The sequence below is a fragment of the Zootoca vivipara genome, chromosome 8 (assembly GCF_965207765.1).
Source record: "Zootoca vivipara chromosome 8, rZooViv2.hap1.1, whole genome shotgun sequence".
Lineage (NCBI taxonomy): Eukaryota > Metazoa > Chordata > Lepidosauria > Squamata > Lacertidae > Zootoca > Zootoca vivipara.
The window spans coordinates 43,925,186-43,948,189 of record NC_142591.1 but is presented as its reverse complement, the minus strand read 5'-3'; the positions used below and the strand labels follow the sequence as shown (position 1 = coordinate 43,948,189).

General features: G+C 41.1%; 3 protein-coding genes across 11 annotated transcripts in view; 1 reads left to right on the top strand and 2 right to left on the bottom strand.

The window, feature by feature from the left end:
- OSBPL1A (oxysterol binding protein like 1A) overlaps positions 1-23,004 on the top strand; it is a 74,758-nt gene that overhangs the window by 5,841 nt on the left and 45,913 nt on the right. For 5 of the 9 annotated variants that reach the window (XM_035125129.3, XM_088676291.1, XM_088676293.1 and 2 more), the window contains 12 exons: positions 2,177-2,302; positions 3,028-3,113; positions 4,295-4,369; positions 4,592-4,703; positions 7,545-7,630; positions 7,879-8,023; positions 8,554-8,621; positions 8,701-8,745; positions 10,209-10,282; positions 16,079-16,142; positions 17,563-17,658; positions 18,763-18,888. In XM_035125129.3, coding sequence (XP_034981020.3) covers positions 2,182-2,302; positions 3,028-3,113; positions 4,295-4,369; positions 4,592-4,703; positions 7,545-7,630; positions 7,879-8,023; positions 8,554-8,621; positions 8,701-8,745; positions 10,209-10,282; positions 16,079-16,142; positions 17,563-17,658; positions 18,763-18,888 — 1,098 coding nt within the window. In that variant the 5' untranslated portion in view covers positions 2,177-2,181. Of the gene's footprint in view, positions 1-2,176; positions 2,303-3,027; positions 3,114-4,294; positions 4,370-4,591; positions 4,704-7,544; positions 7,631-7,878; positions 8,024-8,553; positions 8,622-8,700; positions 8,746-10,208; positions 10,283-16,078; positions 16,143-17,562; positions 17,659-18,762; positions 18,889-23,004 lie in introns of those variants that run through there. The other 4 variants (XM_088676290.1, XM_035125126.3, XM_088676292.1 and 1 more) reach the window with 1 other exon arrangement.
- Positions 10,622-12,087, bottom strand: LOC148684832 (endogenous retrovirus group PABLB member 1 Env polyprotein-like). The gene has a single exon (XM_088676302.1). It carries the CDS (start codon positions 11,936-11,938, stop codon positions 10,928-10,930), a length of 1,011 nt encoding a protein of 336 aa, XP_088532428.1. The 5' UTR covers positions 11,939-12,087; the 3' UTR covers positions 10,622-10,927.
- On the bottom strand, positions 10,622-15,712 carry LOC148684831 (uncharacterized). The gene has a single exon (XM_088676296.1). The coding sequence runs from the start codon at positions 15,411-15,413 to the stop codon at positions 12,786-12,788; it is 2,628 nt and encodes an 875-aa protein (XP_088532422.1). The 5' UTR covers positions 15,414-15,712; the 3' UTR covers positions 10,622-12,785.

Below are 23,004 nucleotides of genomic sequence, written 5' to 3'. Positions count from 1 at the left end.
AACATTCCCACAATATATCTTCATCACAGATCCTCATGTGCAACATTTGCTCAACTGTGTGCAATATCTCCTGCATACTGCTCTGCTTAAACTAGTGGCTCTTACAGGTTACTAAACTGCCTGTTTCTAGAAGATATGCTGTTAGCTTGTGAGTCCTTGAGGGTGATGAGGTAGGGAGGGTTGCAGAGTAATAATATAATAGCCTGGAACACTTAAACATATTTTAAGAGCAGCACTTCCAGTTCTTCATGCACTAGCAAGCTTCCATAAACCTAAATAATACACTTATGCTCGTATTTGGACCATTCTATTGAACCAATGGAATTCTTGCAAGTAAATTCATTGCCAGTCTAGTTCACCTGAGGACACTACATAAATGTGAGATTCATAAGTTTTCTGTTTGAAACCCTTAAGTTGCATTCTACCACAACTGAGAATTTTGATTAATAATGCCCAAACAAACCTGCTTAACTTCAATGGTAATCCTCTAGGTAATGCTGAGTCATGGAATGAAGAGAAGGCAGGTGCAAACTTGTCTGTTAGATCTGCAGCAAGTATCTTAACTGTGCCACGTATATGTTGGAAGCGGCAGAATCCAGATGACACTTTTAATGGCACTGAAAACATTTCTGACCAACTTACACTGGTGACAAATAGACCCTTGAAATGAACCTAGATGATGAGATATACCCCAATCTTACTAAGTTAAAAACAAGTCTTTATCTTTCTTTCCTGGCTATTATTTTGCAGAGATTCAGTTAAGTTTATACAGCATATTGCAACTTTGATTGGCCAAAATGTGGGGTTGTGCCACCAGCAACATTATTTGTAATGGCTGGTCAGACAGTTACTGATATACAGGGCTTGTGCATAGACAACCTACATGCCCTCCAGATCATCTGATAGCTCCTCTGTCCCTAAAGCCATTTCTGAAATTTGAGGGATGCTAGAATAGCTTCTGGAGAGCACAAAACTGTACACAGATGGTCAGACTATGGGCTGCACATGGAGCCACTTGCATATGTATTCATACAGAGCTTTTTAAATACCTGAGCTAGTGTACCCTATTAAAAATATTTCTAAACAAGTGCAGATTTACTGCTTTTGGTTAATACTGCACTCAGACATATGGTCTTCATGCAACCCCCTGTCACTCTGTCGCCTACCAAGCCCTGGGGTGCCCCATCCACTTTCCTTACTGCCCAGCTGATCAGCCAATTGATTTTGGCTACATCAGGATCACTGAGGAGGGGATGCTTTGCCGTCCTCCCACTCATGACCTCAATTCAGCCCACATCACTGTCCCCACACTTCTCTTAGCCATTGAGGAACAGCAATTGTTACAACTATTAATGGTAAAGCAGGGTGTGAATTGCCCTGGAATCATCAGATGATGGGTTGTATACATTGTTGTTGTTGTTGTTGTTAGTGATGGCCACCAACTTGGATGGCTTTAAAAGAATATTAGACAAATTAATAGAAGATAAGGCATTAATCAGCTGCTAGCGATGATGACAATGTTCTGCTTCTACTCTCAGAGGCAGTATGGCTCTGAATACCAGTTTCTGGGAATCGCAAGTCAGGGGAATGTTGTCGTGCTCTGTGCTTATGGGCTTTCCATAGGCAACTAGTCAGCCACTGTGAGAACAGGATACTGGATTGGATGTGCTTCTGGCCTGATTCAGCAGGTCATTCTGATGTTCTTAATTAAGCAAAGGCAATTATATTTGTTAATTAAAATATCAGAATCTGTTTAAAATATGCACCGTAATTGAATTGTGGAATTGATGTGCATTAATACATCTTGTGGTAGTGAACTTGGTTGGCTGTAAAAAGGGAATTATAAAACAGAAGATGAGATTATGTGCTACCTCTAGTACTGGAGATGGTGTGCTTTTTGGATGCTGGTTGCTGGGAAGCACAAGAGGGGGAGAGTGCTATTGTGCTCAAATTAGCCTCTTTGGGATCAAGGTGTTGCACATGCATGATGGGCCCCTGTTCTGATTCATCAGTGCTTTCCTTATATTCATGCTGTTTCCGTGTGCTGGGTTCTAATGTATTTTTAATTGCTAATAGTTATTTTTTATGAATGTTGTCACAGAGTACTCCTTTGTTTAGTGAAAAGGGGGTGGGATATCAATTATACAAATAGATACAATAATTATCTGTATTTTAGTAGAGATGAACACAGAGGCAGAACAGCAGCTTCTCCACAATGCTAGAAATGGACACAGTGAAGACATCAAGCAGCTGCTGGGAACTATGGACAAAGGAGAGGCCATCTTTAACATCAACTGCAAAGGTTAGTATAGGCAGCCTTTTGAGTAACACCTGGGACATTGTTGGGAGGTGTTGACACCATGGCTTCATTGGAACAAAATGTATACATTACTGCAGAATATTGGTCTTCTGGAAGTCCTTGGGAGAATGTAAAATATACTGGAATATTTCAGGCCAGACATCATATCAAAATACGGTGTGTAGCTTCTTGGGTCCGTTGTGGGAAAAGATACATTTTTGAGAAGGTAGCAGAAAGGCCTTGTGTCATCTGGCACCACTGCTTTGTAAAAGTGCCAACTATGTTTTGAATAAATGCCTTGATGGGTTATGATCTGCACCCTCAGACAAAAGCTAAGCTAAAGCCATTAGCGAAACTCATGGCAATTTGGCCTTCCTTTTTAATGTCACCTTTCCTCCAAAGAGTGCTGTATGTTCATTATCATAACAGCAATCCTTTTGAGATTAAGGTTAAGCTGAAAGATAGTGAATGGCCAAAGGTTTCCCAGCTGAGTGGGGAGCCCGTGTTTTCCTGGTCCTTGTCTGAAACTCGAGTCTAACTGCTACAATGCTTTTACTTCTCACTGAGGATGATATAAATTCAATTTCTATCAAACACATTAGAGCATCTTAAATTGGTGCAGTGCAGAATCATGTGGGATCTTTTTTAGTTTTCTTGGATGATATAACTTTGCTTGCATGAAGGGATGCTGTAGTTTAGATTTGTTGTGTTTTATATTGTATATTTAGGCAGAAGCAAATCTAACTTGGGATGGACACCTCTTCATCTTGCATGCTATTTTGGGCACACCAGTGTTGTCAAGGATTTGCTGAAGGTATAAACTTGTAATCTTCTAATGAATTAATATTTTCTGTGCAACAGAAATCAGCACTTCTCCTCCAAAGCAATTAGCATTCAACACTGAAATGCTTATCCTGTAGGTCAAAAGGTTTAAATAGTTAGATGCTGAGAAGTTTATTATGTACCCATTACACTGTGGTACATAGTGGGTATGACTTGGGCAGAATCTTTATCAAACCTTCCGGCTTCAACCCTTCATCACACCCAACATCCCCTTGCAGGATGGCCATGTCCACTACATGCACTGATCAGGAACCCTTGACATATTCTTCAAATAGTACAATTGAGTTACTTTAAGTGTGTGCGTGCGCATGTGTATATGCATACATGCACACACACACACATGAAGCAGAACATGTTGATACTCTTAGCAAGTACAGTGGACTAGAAGGGATCATGCTTCAAACTGATTAAAATGTTCAGTCTGTGTCACTTATCTGTGAAGGTGTAAAGGACTCTTGATGCAAGTAAGAGTGCTCCTTCAGCTAAAGGTTTTCAGCATTAATCCTAGTACTTAAAATAAATGGCATTGGTGGTTTCTGAGTCTGAAAGATAAGAAACCAAGTTGAATCTGTTAGCCCATAGGCCTTTAGGTCACCAGCAGGAGTTTGGAATGAAATCTAGGCCTCCTGGCTCTAATTTTGAATTCTGTATGTCTATGTAATTGTTAAACCACATAATCCATTTAGTTCTGCTGCATGTGTAGCTTGATCTGACCTCTTTGTAACCCTTTTGAGAAAGAAAATGAGCTGAATCCAATTTGAACAAACTGGATTAAAGGTGGCGATGAAGTAGACTGGCACACAAGAATTGTTACCTTCCCAAACACAGAGGGCTTAGAGCTCAGATCAAGACCAATATAGCTTGCACTTGAGCACAGAACATAGCAAGTGGACATGGGTACGGTAGGCTGTCCAAACCACCTTCTGGAAAAAATTAATTTAGAATGAGTTTGGCATGGAACAAGCATAGTCTTTACTATGCTGGCTAAACTTTCTATTTAGAAATTTTGGACTACAGCCATTATAATAATCCCAAGTAAAACAGATTTTATGTGGAAGTATGCACCATTGAAAGCAAGAATACAGTTTGTGTGAATGGTCAGAAGCCAATTTTCTTGGATGCCAAGCGCTACTAAACAATCTTTCTTTTTAGGCTGGTGCTGAAGTAAATGTATTAAATGACATGGGAGATACCCCACTGCATCGTGCAGCCTTCACTGGGCGCAAGGTAAAATTAACAAGTTCAGCCTCTTTTCTCAGAGGCGTACCATTGTTCCTTGTGACTGTTCTCCCTGTCACAGACACCTTGTAATTTCCCTGTTAGAAATGTTTGTTCTGTTTAATTATACGTGGCATTCACGTCCCAAGACCAAAAGTACAAAGCAAAAGTAAACTGGTTAGAAGGAGGGAGAGGTCTCTGTAGATAATGCAACAAAACTTTGTCTTTCAGGAGGTAGTTATGCTGCTTTTGGAATACGAAGCCGATACTTCCATTGTTAACGGGAATGGGCAAACTGCAAAAGATGTTACACATGATAAAGAAATAAGAGAGATGCTGGAAGGTATCCATTCTGTAAGATATATGAACTTTAGAGAATTGGCATTCTGGTAAAGATGCTTTACTGCTGTAGTTTCTAGCTCAATTGCATCATTCAGTATGAACAGTGGTGATGTCTTCATCCTTCTTAGAGGCTATTTTGCCAAGGTGACCGAGCACTTCTTTTCCCTAATGATAAACACTGTGGTGGCTGCTTGAAACTGTGTCTGCATTGAACACATGCTGTATGGCACAATTATAGCCTGCTGCAAAGCTTTTACAACACTAGAAATGTGTTGATGATGTGAAGAAAACTGCTTGTTAGTTGCTGGATCATATGATAAACCTCTGCACTGACACTGCATTGACACATAGCTATGCAAATTTTGCCATGGACCTGTGCCTTGAAGCTATTAAGTACCTAGCATCATCCCTGTTAGTGTTCACGATTAGCACACCAGAAATCTGTGGTTTCCCCCTCCCCCGAGAGCCTGATATAAAAGGGGACAATGGCCTTGTGTATCACAACCCACATAACTTAAGCTTTTTGTGTGAACATCTAATTTAGTTGGGACAGTAATACATTATTGACCAAGAGCCTTTGATGGGTTTGCCTTCCTCCATAAGTGATACAATATTTGACCATTTCAATAGGTGGGCTGTTGTATGGGTGTATTTAAGAAATGTCGAGTCTTTCAAGTTACACAGTTGTTTTTTTAAGGCAGTAAGGTGCCATTTATTGCATAAATGTCTACTAGTATACACACGCACACAAACATAATCAAATCTGATTTTAGTGGGGCTTACCAAGTGCAATGCCCTTTATCCCAAATTACTCTATTTTTTTACCTCATAAGATATATGATTTGTGTGTCCTATGAAACCAGTGCTATTTTTTGCAAAGAATGTTCTAAGCCACATGTTGCTGATTACGTTTAGGGTGGCTTCCTTGAATTGGATACTCTTTTTTTACATAAAGACCCCTTGTGCATTGTTTCGTATGCCATTGAAACCTGTGACATATTTGTCTGAGGTGATACAAGGATTTCCTTCAAATTAGAAGACCTCAAAGCACTTTCCCACTTATGGTGTATATCCTAAGGTTTGTGGCAGATACTAATGTTAATTTAGAGTGCACTATCCCAAGACACACAGTAGACAATCTTAACATGGGTTGAAACTTTTATTTGAAGTTTCTGAGGGCATTAGAAGTAAGGAGTTGTGTCCACTAGGTTCTACTAGGTGTTCTATCCACTGAAATTAATGAACCTAAGCCAGCCAAGTTTATTTTCATGGTCCTGCTCTTTTCTAAAAACATGCATTCCCAGCACAGACGATATTAGATATAGTACTGTCTCTACTTCACAGGGCTAGAAGCACTGCTTGCTGGGAGTTGTAGTATGGCGGAAGCAGGAAAAGGGAAGGAAAGAACTGTTTGGGCATAGATGAGGTGAGCAAAGGGTCTTATGTAAAAAGAGTGTGTTACCGGGGAAAGCTGCTGTTAAAAGTATAAAATCCACCAGTATTTTGTTTTAGGACACACTCTCATTAATTTGTGGCATTTAGTCTTATGGCGTAATTTGGGATAGAAGTGCTTTGGGATGGCTGACTGGGGAAAGCTCCACTAAAATTGTGTCAAACTTTATGTTCTGTATAAAGGGTTTTTCTTTTTGGTGGAGGGGCTACGTAATCAGAGCCCTGTAGTTGTTTTAAGACTCTCTAATCTTTAGTACACACTATAAGCATTGGAATGATTAGAAATTGTATTACAGTACTTATGTAGATTGCAAACCTGCTTAGAGTATTGAGATATAATTCAGATAAAGTCTATATTTTGTGGCGAGAAATAATAAAGATCATATTATGATACAATTGCCTCTCTTGCTATCCAATACAGTGGAACCTCGATTTACGCCTACCTCCGTTTACGAACGCCGCGGACCCGGAAGTGTTTACATCCGGGTTCCGTGGCGTCGGATGCGCAGACGTGATCTGCACAGCTCGCGCATGTGCAGAAGCGATCTGCGCAGCGTGCACGTGCGCAGAAGCGCTCTATTGGCACTTCGCACACGCGCAGAAGCATGCCTTCGGCGTGCGAATGCCTCGGTGAGCGAACGCCTCCGCGGAACGGTTTGCGTTCGCAAACTGAGGTACCACTGTATTGCACTTAGAGTTAACCCTTACTTAGCAGGATACTGAGTGCAGGAGTTGCTCAGTTTTGCATTGCTTGGTCTTCTAGAATTTCAGTTTGCCCTTAATTTCAAAGAAATAAACCTTGTTGGTTAGCATTTGCCATTGAATTCCTCTGTAAGCAGAGACGAATGCTAATAGCACTATTGCCAGATAGCTGCGCTCTATGACTGCACGCCATGGGGGTGGACATCATTTGCATGAACTGAGCATGTACAAACCTGTTCCTGTGGTTATGATCTGGGTATGAAAGCAGGTTCAGTTAAATCTGCCTATCCAGATAATCAAAGATGCAATGTGTTCCCTGCATGAGACTCTCCTAGGACCTTTTAACTGCAAAATACTGGGGATTGGACTTTTGGCTTTATGTATGCAAAACATTAGTTCTACTGCTGAGCTGGTCTTGGCCATAGCTATCAAGTTCTCCCTTTTTTAAAGGGAAATTCCCTTCTGCTGAATAGGCTTCCTTGTGAGAAAAGGGAAAACTTGACAGCTATGGTCTTGGCCTATATTGTTGTGGAAATTAACAGGCTTGAAGATTAGGGAATATAAATCCATGACCTACTGTTCAGGAGGGAAGGACCCACAAATGTTAATTGCTTTTTCATTGGGAATATAGCAATGAAAGAAACTTTCCTATGGGAGGATGCTGTTTTAATTAATTATTTGTACTTAGCTGTAGAAAGGACTCAAGAAAGGAAACTTGAAGAACTCCTCCTGGGAGCTGCACGAGAAGGAGAAACTGAAAAACTCACAGCACTGGTACATACTGTGTTACCATTCTCTTGACATTTTAAAGCCATACTATACAAGTAATGCTAGATACAGGGTTTTAAAATCAAAATAGATAATAGGCATGTTGGAAATAGATCTCAGGCAGTGGAACGGCCAGGAGCTCTGGTTGTGCTTTCTGTCTATAATTCTGCTCAACTGGCTGTGGTGTGTCAGAGAATGTAACTGCAGAAAAATTACAAGTATGATTAAATAATGTTTCTTATAATTGTCTCTAGTTAAACAGGTCAAATTCTCCTGACATCAACTGCACTGATCAGGTGGGAAATACACCATTACATTGTGCAGCATATCGTGGCCATAAGCACTGTGCTTTGAAGCTCCTAAAATCTGGAGCAGACTCCAAAATAAAGAACAAAAATGGTATGTAAAAGTTTCATTTAATTAGCTCCAGATTTTCCCTTTCACACGAAAAGCAAAGTGAATGTGTTAACTAAAGATAAAACATTATTTTCATCTAACTGGGTCTATAGAGTATTGTAGTTTAGCACTGTCAATTGGCTTTCTATTAGAGAATTTTTATCCAGGTTTGTGTTGCCAGTAAATAAGTGCCAGATGCCGATGAAAATAAATACCCAATAATCCTATTTTAGCTCTTACAAAGCCCATATGCTTAACCAGTACTGTCTGATGCATTCTGGAAAGGACTTCTGTTGCCAATGTCATTCTCACATTTAAAAAAACCTGAGCATGGCTATGTTTAGTAGAATACTTTTTGAATCAATCCTTTGCGATACCTTGAGTAAAATGCCTGTTGAACAATGCCTCAAACCAAGAGAGCATCCTCTGCTTTTCCTCTCAGCTGTGAAACATAAGATATATTCTCAGTGTTGCCAACTGTATTGATTCTGATCCAGCTACGCTGAAGTAAATCCGTCTGCTCTTTTGAACAGGTCAGACACCCCTTGCTTTAGCCCAAGGTGCAGAAATGAAACACATACTTGGAGGGGGCATTGGGAAGGTGAGTACAGCAGATTGTGTGTTTAATCTGTACCATTAACGTGGGTCGACTTGTGTTTAATTTCTCAATTCTTTTGTAGGTGAGCAACAAACCTCTGAAACGATATGAAGGACTACTATGGAAGGTGCCTATCTTTTTTTCTTTTCTTTCTTTTTTTGCCTTCTCCTTATGTTTTAATTGGCCAGAGTTTCTTTCTTTCAAGCCATAGCAATAACACAAACTGATAGTTCATTCATTGTACTAATATCAAAATAGAAGCAGAATTCATACCGTAAATGGCCTTATCTTGAACTGCTTTGCTGAGGCAATGGCTCTTGGGAGCAGGCCAGGGGCCAACGTGTCTCCTTTCTCCAGGGCTGGATTTACACTGACCTTTTTAGCGTTATTAGAACAATATTAGCTATATCGTTTTAAAGCAGGCACCCCCAACCTTCCGCCCTCCAGATGTTTTGGACTACAATTGCCATAATCCCTGACCACTGGTTCTGTTAGCTAGGGATCATGGGAGTTGTAGGCTGAAACATCTGGAGGGCCACAGGTTGGGGATGCCTGTTCTAAAATGTCACAGGGGATACTGCTAAATAATGTTCATTACCTTAACGTTGTTCATCCCTAACAGCAGCTCCCTTTCCTACCTGGTTCCTGGTTGCTCTGCAGTGCCCTCTGGTGTCACATTTTAATAAAGCATTATTAACATTCTTAGCAAAATGCAATGTGACCCTTACGTCTTCAAAATCATTCCTTGGCTCTTTCTTAACATTATAAACCATGAGAGTAGATCCACCCCAGGTCATATCTTCCATTTAAGCTCTTCCATTTCTAATATGACCCATCTGTTCTGTGTTGTTGCTGTTATCTTAAAAGCTAGTAGGTGACAAAATGTATTAACTTCCCTGACATGTATGAAATATAGGCTGCTTGTGGAGCAGGTGTGGTGGAGTCTCCTTCTTTGGAGGTCTTTAAGCAGAGGCTTGACAGGCATATGTCAAGAATACTTTGATTGTGTTTCCTGCTTGGCAGGGGGTTGGACTGGATGGCCCTTGTGGTCTCTTCCAACTCTATGATTCTATGAATCTTTTCTTCATATCTGATCAATATTACTTCAAGAATTGAACCAATCACAGTTTATTGTATTATAATTAGCTGTGCAGCTATAGATAAGGGTGGAGCTAGATGCTTGGCTCTTCTGTAATGATCTCTTTTAAGAAGTCACAGGCTTTGGGGATATACTTAAAAAGTAGGCTATTGTCCTATCCTCACTTTAACTAAAAGTCCACAGGGGAGGCTAGTAGTAACTGTTCTTGGAGCCTTTTATTCCTCGGGTGAAAATGTTCATCCTTCCCAGGCTCCAGCTGAAGTTTTCAAGTAAGCATTACTTCGGTTTACTATCAGTCAAGTATCATAGAACAAATAGCAGAGTGGTCAGCTTCAAAACGTCTAGTCTCCTGAGATAATTAAAACCATTCAGGATGTATTGTTCAGCATTAAAGCTGCTTAGTAATGCTTCTTATTGCTTGTCATGCAGCAACACATGGCAAATTCAGCTATTGCTGAGCTGATAGACTCCATTTTTGTTTTGTTTTTAAGAGTTCAAGATTTTTTGGGTGGAAGCCATATTGGGTAGTACTGGAACATGGAGTCCTCTCCTGGTACCAAAAACAGTAAGTGTGAAATTGAGCATCTCTCTAAAGCCTTTTGAATGTATAATATTGATAACATCTGCTTTTGAAACATGATTTTGAAATTGTTGAAAAGTTGAACTTTCTTTACCTATACATAAGTTGAAATTTATTTCTTAAGATCATAATTTTATCATTCCATATATTTGTAGAATGTAGTTTTTATTTATATTATTATGGATTGACTTGTATTACAAGGAAGACTACTTTTGCATTTGTTTTCAGCTCTCTGAACACTCTCTATGTGTAACTATAATGGGCAGTTGTCGGAGAACCAGCCGACTCTTAGGTGCGAGGAAATCATGAGACGAGAGTCGAGAGTTTCAGATAGAGAGCATGAGCAGAGTGCTCTGAGCAGAGTGCTGAGCGAAGTCCTGACTGCCTCTCAGCCTCAGCTCCTTTATTATGGATGGTTTCCTTGTAAAATACATTAACCTTTTAACCTATACATGACTCATGCAAACAAGGAAGATGTGTAAACAGACAGACTGGCGCCAGTGGTCCTGTGGTCCTGTTGGTAAATCACTTGATTGATTACTCCCCAATAAACCTGTGCCTTACACAGAGAACTCCACCCGCACACCCCCACATCACCTCTTTCTGTTTATTTTTAAGCAACAGGGTAAATTAACACGTGGGAAGCCTGATAGGGAGTCGCTGATACCTCGCAATGAAGGCTCCACGTGAAATTCCAGTGGAGGGGCGTGCAGCCTGAAACCAGGTCATGCATTGACCAAAGAGGGAGGGTAAACATTGAATGCAGCAACATAACATAACCAAGCCACAGGCTAATCCTATAAGCATCAAAAGTGTTTTCCTGATCCAGGCACCGTTAGGCAACCAAGACAGCAGCCATTCCCATGGATCAAAACCCATGGCAGGTTGCAAGGGCCGTGCAGCCACCAAGTTTTCCATTTCTTGTATAGTATGAGTAATGTTAGGACCATTATCTTGCACATACATGCAACAATGACTATGTATTAAGGCACATACGCCTCTTTTCGAGGCTAAAATCACATCCTGTTTTTCTGTATTGATCAATTTCATGCCTTTAACTGTGTCATTGAACAAAGCCTCTGTCCAGTTAGCTAAGAGATGCAAATCTCTATAATTCATTGCTACTCCTAATAATGGCAAAATACTACGAGCTATCTGAGTATCAGTATATTGTGTAAAAGGGGGATTGACTTCGTGTTTATTGCGCAAGCGGGTGTGAGGAAGAGCATCTAACTTATACACCAGTTGTATCACTACCCCTAGAGTGCAAGTCCCTGAAAAAGCAGAGGGAATCTCTTTGTATGCTTTCTTACCACACAAAAGCCACATATTTGATTGTAACACGCATGTGGATCTCCAACTCTTCTTCATCCAATCAAACCATGAATGAAAATCACGGCATGTAGCCTGTTGGTAAAATGTCATGTATCTGGTAACATTATTAATTGTTACCTTGGGCCTGCCTCTTTGGGTAGTGACGTTAAGAAAACAAGAGCTACCATTAACATACTCATAAGTCCAATTACAATAAGGATAAGGACCTAAAAATCTGCTACTATCGTGATTAAAACGAAAACATCGTGGAGCTACTTCTAATAATGATAATATAACAGGGGGTGAACTAATACGATTATCACTCATATTATTACTAATTCTAAAAGAGTCATTAATAGGAATACCATGCAGTAATATACCCAAGTGTTGTGACTACGAGGGAATATGTAAGCAAATCCAACAATCAGAACAGTCAAGCAATTTCGCAAACTGAGAAATATCCTGTACATAGGTATTATTATTCCATATGGAATGATAAGAGTCATGTCTTTGATACTTCTGTAAAATGGCAGCACGCCTAGAGCGATAATGGCTTGCAGATCGAATAAATGGAAGGTGATCTTAACGGAGTGCAGCCATATTTAGAGCACGATGCCGCCAGGTGCAATGGTGTGTCAGACCGGGTGACAGGTGCTGTCCTCCAGAAAGAGTGTAGAAAGGTCTGCCTCCTCCCTCAGCGGCATCTGCGACTGAATGGGCTGAAGAATAAGCTGTAGATGATTGCCAGGGTCGTACACAGCGTGCTGGCACCCACAGAGGGTCCCCATCGATATCTACCGCGGCGTATCCGCGTCCCCAGGTAATCAGCGGTACAGGGCCACGCCATGCTGGATCCGGATGTTTCCTGAAAGACACAAGGGGGCGAGGCAGCTCCTCCTCTTTTCTAAAATGTAATTCTGCTGGAGGAAGCTGCTTATTATGTGGACATAAAAGATTAAAAAGCACTTGATGCACAATATTAGATATTTCAGCAATAGGAGCGTTCTTTCCACTTAGTTGTGGAAAAAGCAGAGATTGAAAAGATGAATGCTCAGCAATTGCTTGTCCTGTAGAATTAAAAGGAACACCATGAGTTAATTTCACATTCCACAATGTACAGAAATCAGAAAATCGCTTAGAAATGTACGCTGGGCCATTATCCGTTCTGATGCTGCTAGGCTTTCCCATGACCGAAAAACAGCGCAGAGTGTGCTGTATTACGTGCCTGGCTGTCTCCCCTTTTAAGGGCGTCGCCCAGATGAAGCCCAAAGACGTGTCCACCGTGAGGTGCAGTCTTGAAAGAAGAGGCTAACAACGGGGTGAGAGTGACATCCATTTGCCAAATTGAGAGAGGGGCAATCCCTCTGGGATTGGCAGCATCAAAAGGAAACATGGTAGGGGTTTTAGAACAAGAAAAACATTGCGAGATAATGTCTCGTGCCTGAGAAATTGGTATTTGAAAAGACTTGGCAAGAACCTTGGCAGATTGATGAAAGGTGGCATGGCTCAGCAGAGGGTCAAAAAACAAAGAAAAGACCTGCTCTTGCTGCAAAGAGAGAGAGAATTGCAACAAAATCATCATCCAGAGCAGGATAATGTATGCCACTGACAAGAATGTTAGAAGTCTGGAGACATACTGAGTATCAACAATCAGGTTAAACTTCACATTCTGAAATAGATCAAATGCCAAGATCACCACAGCCAATTCAGAACGCTGAGCGGAGTTCTGCTCCGTTGTAAATCTTGTCTTCCAGGCCCCCTCCTCCCTCCACACAACCACCCCCCTCGTCTTTGTCCCATCTGTGAAGAGGGTGAGAGCAAAGGGGATAGGGGAGGGAGAGCACAGGAAACGGAGGTAATAGGAGACAGAGGAAAGAAAGATCAATGCCACAGCACATTGTCTTCCCTTGATAACAACGTCCATAACAACTGCTGGAGAAGTATAGACATTTTGCAGTGGTGCATGGGGCAGGTGTAGCCATTCAACAAGACAAACGCGAGACTCAGAAAATTCTGCAGGCCGATAGAGAACAGCTGTGGGCAGCAATTTTGTGGCAAAAACAGCCAATGACAATAGTCCTGTGGAATCCAGGCGATCCACCATAGATTTTTGCAAATGGTGATTAATCGTTGCCAGGGCTGATGCCATATCCAGTATGATGTCTGCCGGTTGCTTATGTCCTTTCAGGGCATTGTACAAAGGTGATAGTACACACGTTGGCAAGTCTATGTATGATTTTGCCCAATTCGAATGTCCTAACAGCAGTTGTAGATCCACCAGCCAGAGTACAGCTGGAAAATGCAGCTGCAGTATCAGGGGGGGTGCTGCTTGTTGCGTTTCCTTGTGTTCCAGGTATGTGATAGGCAGGGTGCGTTGAATTTTTTCCGGGGCGATTTTAAGCCCTGCAGAGGTGAGATCCTCTGTCAGCTGGTGCACCCATGTTTCAGGAATGTCTTTAGCGGCAAGCAATTTTGCTGTGTGGGATTCAGAGCCAATTGATTGACAGGCTTTTAACATGTCGGCTATTGCCACATTAGGTGTAGCTACCAGCGGGCGCAAAGATTGTTTACAGTCTTCATTGGCATTATCAAAGGCTAATTGTCTGATAATTACTTGTGCTGCTGTATCTTGAACCTGGCGTCTGAGGGTATTGTACAGTCTATCTATGAAAGCGCCATAAGGTTCAGTGGGTCCTTGCTGCACGCTCCCCCATCGCCCCCCTTTTTCTAACTTCACAGGAGGAACAGACATCAAAACCTCCTGGGCAGCTGAAATTGTGGCGTCCCAGTACTGAGGATCCAGAGCCAATTGCTGTGCAGTTGTTAAAAAATTCCCAGCTCCTGTGAGACCATCCAGGACGTCTGCAGGAGTTAACAGAACAGGGGGAGGGAGGGGGGGTGCCCCTGCTGCCAAGGCTGCAACGGCCTTGGCATGTGCTGCCAGTGTAGCATTATTCAAATATGTTTGGATATCATGGACCCGGCGTTGACAAGCCCAGGTCCAACTTTGCATAAAAATTATCACTTGATTTGGTTTGAGCACTGTTCTAGCCAGTAATTTAATATCCTCTGGCAATAATTGCTGTTGAAAAATAGTGCCAAAGAGACCAAGAGTATACGGGGAATGCAATCCATTGTCTCTTACTGACTGATACAATTCTTTGATGTATCGGAATTCAAATTGCTCGTGCCGTGGTGCCCCACCCCCATGCACAATCACAGTAGACTCAAAAGCCAGCAAAGGAGCTGCTGCTTTAAGAGATTCCTGGAGCTTTGTAGTATTCCCCCCCTCCTGCTTCACAGTGGGCATGGTACTTTGAAATGCAGGCAAAACCTGAGAGACATAGGCTGGAGGGGGTGGGGTGGCAGACAAAGAAAGTTGCTGTTTTCCTGGCGGAGCTAAATTAGGTGGGTCCGGACCAGGAGGGATGGGGGCAGGCAATGCTGGATAAACAGAAGGCTTCAGTGGGGGAGGCATGCATGCGGGCGGTGCAGAGGGGAGGCTTGGAGCAGCTGCCAGAAAGATATTCTTTGGCACGACTAGTGCCAAGCATGCTCTTATTTTTCCCCACGTAGTTAAGACACGTATTCCAATGCTGGGATGAGCATGAAAATGTTCACCAAGTTTGTCCCAAAAATCTAATTCCCAAGTTCCATCCTCTGGAAACCATGGACAATGCTCATAAGCAGTATGAATAAAAGCAATGAGATCGTCTTCTGAGGCATGCTGATTGTTAGAAGTCAGCAGGTATTTTAAGTCTTTAAGAAAACGTTTCTGTGGCACAGAAAGCGAAGAGCCCATTGTAAATGCAGGAAGAGAAAGATAAGCAACAGCTGGGAGCTAACTCACCGGGGATCCTGAGATGAGGTAGACGTCTGAACCCTTGCCGGGCGGGTGAGTAGCTGATGCAGGACCACGACGTGCGTCCTTTCAACAATGGCGTAGAACTTTTTAGCCTCACACGGGGCACCACTTGTCGGAGAACCAGCCGACTCTTAGGTGCGAGGAAATCATGAGACGAGAGTCGAGAGTTTCAGATAGAGAGCATGAGCAGAGTGCTCTGAGCAGAGTGCTGAGCGAAGTCCTGACTGCCTCTCAGCCTCAGCTCCTTTATTATGGATGGTTTCCTTGTAAAATACATTAACCTTTTAACCTATACATGACTCATGCAAACAAGGAAGATGTGTAAACAGACAGACTGGCGCCAGTGGTCCTGTGGTCCTGTTGGTAAATCACTTGATTGATTACTCCCCAATAAACCTGTGCCTTACACAGAGAACTCCACCCGCACACCCCCACAGGCAGTATTTTATTATTAGTCTAAGTCCACTGAGTTCAGTGGGTTTATTCCAAGTACGACTCAGTCAAATACCGCCCAATCACATTCAACTATAAAGGAATTCAGCCTTTTGGTGGCTGTAATACTGATGACAATTATTAATTATTTGTTCTGCCTTCTTTTGAAGGGCTGATATTGGGAACAGTAATCGCCGCCAAGGATGCAAGCACTTAACACAAGCCATTTGCACAGTAAGCAAACTGGGGAACTCAGAAATATCTATTATGATTGTGGACAGAATGGGCTAGTGTGTGAGGCTCAGGTATGGAATATCCAGGTTCAGATACCCAAGCAACAGAACAAACATTTTTAACCAAGGTTGTTCTGTTTTTATTTTTGGCTTTATAGTATTATCTGGTTCTTATTTGTGAGCCACTTTATAAGGAGAGTTGAGGCATAGATATTTTAAACATCTGAGGAGAATTATGTATCCTCTTCTTATGGTACATGATATTTCCTCCCATTCCTTAGAAAAGTCTACTAGAATGGTACATGTTGAGGCTTTGTGTTCCAGGGCATTCCTCTTTTTAGGGTGTCGTTTTTTAAATTAACCTAGCTTCTAAAAAGGCTAACAGCCAGGTAACAAGCAGTAGAACTTCTAGTTTTGCAACATGCCCTATCCACAGTAATAAACGTATAAAATCAAATTAGTGCGTAAAATGCACACATCAGCTAAAAAACCTATTGTGAGTAGGGGTAAAGAACAATGAATTCCAAGTGGGACTCAGAATTCATAGCCAGATATATTTTTAATACAGTCACACAGTGCCAAGGCTGGGATAAAAAAAGCAGAAGTACAACAAAGGGGTTGCAAATGCTGCAGTAAAAGGAGGACTCTGCTCTGCGATTTGTACCGTATGCAAAACTAAGCAAGTTGGTATATATGCTGTTTTGCATTCTTTTGTTAGTTACAGGGAGGGGGGAAAGAAGCTTTGGTCACTGGAAGTACTGCTGGACTCCACAAACCCTGACATTTGCCCATAACATGTTCAAACCTATCCTTAACAGTCATGATTATTAAAAACTTTCAACAGGGTTTTCAACAGGGAACTGACTGCTTTTAATGAAAGGGTTGATGCTGTGTTGTTTTCATTGTAATTATCTATATGTTTTAATGTATCTTCTATTGCTTTTTAACTGTTTTTTAATGATTGGGGTTTTTCTTCTTCTCTGTTTTTAGCTGTTCTTGTTTTATTTGTAAGCCACCTTGATTCCCTGTCAGGGAAAAATATGGGGTAGACGTAAAGATATAATAATAGTAATCTGATACTTTTAAAAAATGAGATTCTCAGGATGATTATTTTTTAAAAAAACAAATTTGCACCAAATTTTCTCTGAAAGAATGAAGTGGGCATGGATTTAACAAGATACAAATGCACCAACTGAATTATCTCCGACAAAACCCATTTTGCTTGATAGTTTGCTATTATTATTATTATTTTCAGTTAGAGAGCTTTAAGTAAACAAGATCCAGACAAACTAGGGATGTTGGATTTGATCTGTAAAATTTTCAATAACTTAGTCACTCTTGCAGATGGAACTTGTATAGGAAGCACTGTGCAGTTTGCTGACCTTCTGTTTCTGACCTGCTGTCTCTGCTTCCAACTGAAGGTCAAAAGTGCAGATGGCAACCTCTTCTCAATCAAATGTTTTGATAATACAGTTCACAGTTTTAAAGTTCCCAAGACCAATCAACAGTCAAGAGAGGTAAGTATTTCTTTAACCAATGCTTGGTAAGTTGTAGATTCTAGCCAAGAGCAAAACCACTGCTTGCCTAAATGTCATTGGATAGGAATCTTTTGGGGCTGAATTTATTGAGTTCTTGTAATGCCACACTAAATTATCTTGTTGCCATGATGAATGGTGCTGTGTAGTTGTAGCTTTGCCTACTCCTTGTGCTTCACAGGCAATAACTAAACTGCTTTCTTCTAACCCTGCCTGAAAATTTCCATCCCAGTATTTTAACTTCACTGCAACTTCCTTAGCTAATCAGACTAGGGAATGCTGACATTAAAGGTACCCCATGTCCACAGTGCTCCATGCAGGATCAAACCCAGCTTTTCATGAAATGCCTTTGAGGAATGACAGGGACAAATAAAACAAGTATTTATGCTCTTATATATATATAGGGGACCCAGGTGGCGCTGTGGGCTAAATCACAGAGTCTAGGGCTTGCTGATCAGAAGGTCGGCGGTTCGAATCCCTGCAACGGGGTGAGCTCCTGTTGTTCGGTCCCAGCTCCTGCCCACCTAGCAGTTCGAAAGCACATCAAAGTGCAAGTAGATAAATAGGGACCGCTCCGGCGGGAAGGTAAACGGCGTTTCCGTGCGCTGCTCTGGTTCACCAGAAGCATCTTTGTCATGCTGGCCACATGACCCGGAAGCTGTCTGCGGACAAACGCCGGCTCCCTCGGCCTATAGAGCGAGATGAGCGCCGCAACCCCAGAGTCGGACACGACTGGACCTGATGGTCAGGGGCCCCTTTACCTTTACCTTTTATATGAATTCATATACTGTACTATTTGTGCCCTATAAGCTTAAATTAAGAAATACCTTACGAGATACTTGCCTGTTGATCTTAAAAAAGATTCCCCCCCAAGACAAGTCCTTTAAAAAAAAAAAGTCTTATCATACCACTTCATTCATTGCTATCTAACTTTTGCCACTCCATCTTTGGCACCTCTGTTGGTGACAGTAAGCTCTCAAGATAAGAGCCATGGTGATTTGTGTGGACTATACCTTATTAAAAGTTTAAAAGTAGCAAATACTGCTTTCTTCTCTACCCCACCCCCTTTTCTTTTTTCTTTTGCAGAACTGGGTACAGGCAATAGAAGACCATTCAGCATACAGCACACACTATTGTACTCAGGAGCAACTGAGCGATGAAGAAGAAGAGGATGACACAATATCAGTTGCTGAGTTACAAGCTTCCCTCAAAGTAAAAAAAAAGCTTCTGTATCTCATGCTACATAGAGGTCTTCTTGACTCTCTGAATTTCTGGATAACTTTTACTCTAGAGCCTTTCCTCTGGAGTACACCAACTCGAGGTGCCCTGGTCTGTGCAACTAAAGTTTAAAGGTGTACATAATAGAACTTAAAAGGTCTGTAAAGGAATCTCTCTCCTTTTGTTTTCACACACACATACACACACACACACACACACACACACACACACAGCTTTATCTTTAAGCCAGTCTCTTGCATTTTGAGCTGCCATTTTCCTTTGTTCTGTATGAGAGCAACAACAGGTTGAATTTCCTTGCTTTTGCAACCCGATTTGAGGTGAGGCACAGACCTGGGGATTCTAGCCTATGCACTTCCAATGTTTTGAATTCCTGGAACAAACTCTTCAGCTTTCCACTCCCGTCACTGCTATCAAGCTCAGAGAGATGCAGAACTTGTTGATACAGTATAGGGCTTCTTTTGATTTCTGCTACAAGTGCTGCTACTATTTCCTCATTTTTAGTTGTTAACATTATTCCTATTGTAGCCCAGCATTCAGCTAAATAGTCTTGGCATAAGTTGTACAAAAGAGCATGCTGTTCATGATAACCGTTAAGTTAAAAACCACTTCCTGAAGAAGCGAGACATTTACAGATAATGCTACACATTTTCATTTCCTTTGGATTTGGGAGGACACCAGTTACTTGTGGTATATTGGTAATACTTTAAGTTAGAAATATACAAACAAACACTACGGCAAACAAATACTCCTAAAACAGCAGTAAAACAGCTAACCTTGCATCCAACTCCTAAGGTGCTTCACTTTATAATTCACATCTGTTAGTATATCTAACAAAGTAGTTCTGTTCAGGGATTTCTGGCTGCACAATGGAACTTCTCCTTCCTCTTCTTTAAAACAGCTTCACATATATGTCCCATGTCTGAAGGTCTTCATGGCACTACTTAAAATAGTGTGTAGAATACTGTATATCAGCTTCTTCTACTGTGTTTTTTTTAGAACTAGCTATTGGGCAGATATAGTTCTTCTGAACACTTTCCTGCCTGCCTTTAAGTTGTCTAATAAGAAAGCAATTAACTTTTCCTTTGATACCAAACAAGAAAAAAACAGTCACTTTAAGTTACATTCATTTAAGTCATTAACTGGATGTAATTCACTTCTAAAGCAACTTTAATTCAGTCCATGTAGCCATGTGAAACTCAAAACAGGATGTTGTCCAGAGTAACACCTTCTCATTTATTGGACCGGGGTGTGTGTGTGCAGTGGGGAGAGAGTTTTACTACTTCAAGCCAGAAGAGGGAGCTCATCTGTTTTGTTTAAATATTTCTGAAGACCTGCGTAGGTATTTTTTAAAAAAACAAAACAACAACAACAACAACAACAACAACAACAACAACAACAACAACAGTAGTATTATAGGAAACAGTTCTAGCATAAGAAAAAAAGTGCAGTAATTGATCTTCATTATAGTAATAAGGTAAATAAGTAAGTCTAACAAAATGCACAGTTGCAGTGCTAGTAATTTTTTTATCCAAAGAATAATTTGATTATGCATCTCACATCTCTTACCTTGCATACAAATATACACTTCCTGTGGAAAGGGTGGTTATTGGTTTGTTGTTGTTATTTTTACTATGTATTTTGTGGTTTATATATTGTAATTTTATGTTGTGAACCGTCCTAAGATCTACAGATAAAAGGTGGTATATTAATAGTACTAATTGGGAAAAGCAATTGGCGATTTTTGAAAATTGGATGGCCAATTAGGGTTGTAATTAGATTAATTTTTTCGGTATTTTAAAACTTCTTAATGAACTTCATGAGTTTGGTCATCCCTAAATACTGACAAAACTTTGCTTGAAACTGGATGGAAGGTCTTGGTTTAGTAGTACCAACAAAAACCCTGGAGGAAAAAAAATGAATGAAATGAGTTCCCAGTGGTGCAGTGGTTCAATGTGTCTGGCTGTTAACCACTACACATGCCAAACTGATACCTCTTTGGCTTCTTACAGCTTTTGTCTCTCTTTATGCAAAACATGTTCACTTGCTTTAGTCTTGGCTTGTTTTACTGCATTCTCCTGTTCTAGTATCTTAGATTAATTTTGAGCTACTTTATTTCCTGTAATATCCTCTTCTTATCCATACTTCATCCCAATTTCCTTTCTTTATATTCCAAGGGACATACCTGGGAACATAGCTGCAGCATGTGCAGAACTCTAAATAGGGCCCAGTTCTGTGCTAGTACAAGCTGTACTGTTGCAGATAGTTTCTGGAGAAACCTTACAGCGCATTGCTCATTTCAAGGCAACTATTGAATAATTCTGCTTAGTCTATCTTGCTTCATCAGTACCTTAAAAATTTATGCTGTGAAATTTGAGCATCAGCTGTGTCACCTTGAAAACACTTGTACTTCTGGAAACTAGAGGACGTACCTTCAGCCATAGAGGGCTTTAGTTCAGAAATTGATGTTATGCTTGTTCTTTTTCTGTCCCAGTATGATGGTGCTTCCAATAGAATAAACTATAGCTCAGAATCACCAATAGCCATTATTAAACACTGAGTGTGGGTGAGCAATGTGGCAAACTCAGAATTCATTCATTGGCTTATTAATAGGGCAAATCTATGTATGTCTACTTAAAATTAGGTCTGAGATTAATGGGACACATATATATAGTTGGATTGCAGCCTAACTGAACCTAACCGTGCAAAGGACAGTATATATACTGGTGGAAAACCTGTACTTTTCAATATGTTATTGGATTCCAACTCCCACCAGACTCAGCCAGCATGGCAGATGGTCAAAGATTGTGAGAATTGTAGTCCAGCCACACTTGGAAGGCCATGGTTCCTTCCCCCTAACTTGAGAGAGACAAATAGGTATAATACTTCATTGGATCAACCTATAATAATGTTATGTGGGTGCCTTGATTCCACTGAATTCCTTGGTGCCAGATTCCCCTAAATATCTGATAGGTGTTAGGATTTAATCAAGCCTTCTGAATTCCAGAATCCAGCAGGGTTTCAGTTGCCAGAATTGCCAGGCCAGCCTGATAATGGCCACTAAAAGTATTAGTTGTTAACTTAACCAAGATGGTAAATAAACCATATATCATAAAGACATCACAATCTCTGCTGTGCCTGGACCCATGGAATCTAACTCTGCTGCAGAGAATGGGGCGGCATGTAACAATATATTCGGAAGAGTGTGCAAGCCTCTGAATTACAGTAAACTGCATATGCTACTATGCATGAGTAAATCGCTTATGCCACTGTGTTTGCCCATTAAAAAGTGCTTTCACCTATTTTATCTCTTTAGGGCCAAGTAAAACTTGTTCAAATTAGGTTTGAATTAGGTTGGCAGTTCGAATCCCCGTGATGGGGTAAGCTCCCGTTGTTCAGTCCCAGCTCCTGCCCATCTAGCAGTTCGAAAGCATGTCAAAGTGCAAGTAGATAAATAGGTATCGCTCCAGCGGGAAGGTAAACGGCGTTTCTGTGTGCTGCTCTGGTTCACCAGAAGCGGCTTAGTCATGCTGGCCACATGACTTGGAAGCTGTATGCCTGCTCCCTCGGCCAATAGAGTGAAATGAGCGCCACAACCCCAGAGTCGGTCACGACTGGACCTAATGGTCAGGGGTTCCTTTAAAACTCGTAAATAGCAAAGAAAGTTAGGAGAATTGCTATGGGTGGCCATTTCTTTTTCTTTTTCTTTTAATGAGCTGCAATGGCTCTTGGATGTCCTTTATATTGCAATACTTTTAAAACCATACATTTTAACTTTTTTAAAAAATGCTGGATTAACACTTGTAGATAACATTTTTTTTTGTAATATGAGCAGCTGCTCTCCTTTTGAAATAGAGGGCCAAAGTAGAAGAGAATTGGAAACCTGTAATCAGATCTCCGTCCCTTTGTTTTTGAAACAAGCAACTGCAATGAAGGTACACCTGGATTAGGACTGTGGAACGGTGAGGGGACACTTGACATTTCCCCACTATAAATCCCCGCCAAAGCTGATACTTGTCTCCTTAAGGAAAAGTCATGATTCTTCCATGGCTGCTTTCTTTTCTGCTTCTCTTTCTCCTTTTCTCTTCTTAA

Bases quoted from the DNA above. Each gene is read 5' to 3' on its own strand.
- LOC148684831 (XM_088676296.1), bottom strand. From the start codon at position 15,413: ATGGGCTCTTCGCTTTCTGTGCCACAGAAACGTTTTCTTAAAGACTTA.
- LOC148684832 (XM_088676302.1), bottom strand. From the start codon at position 11,938: ATGAGTGATAATCGTATTAGTTCACCCCCTGTTATATTATCATTATTA.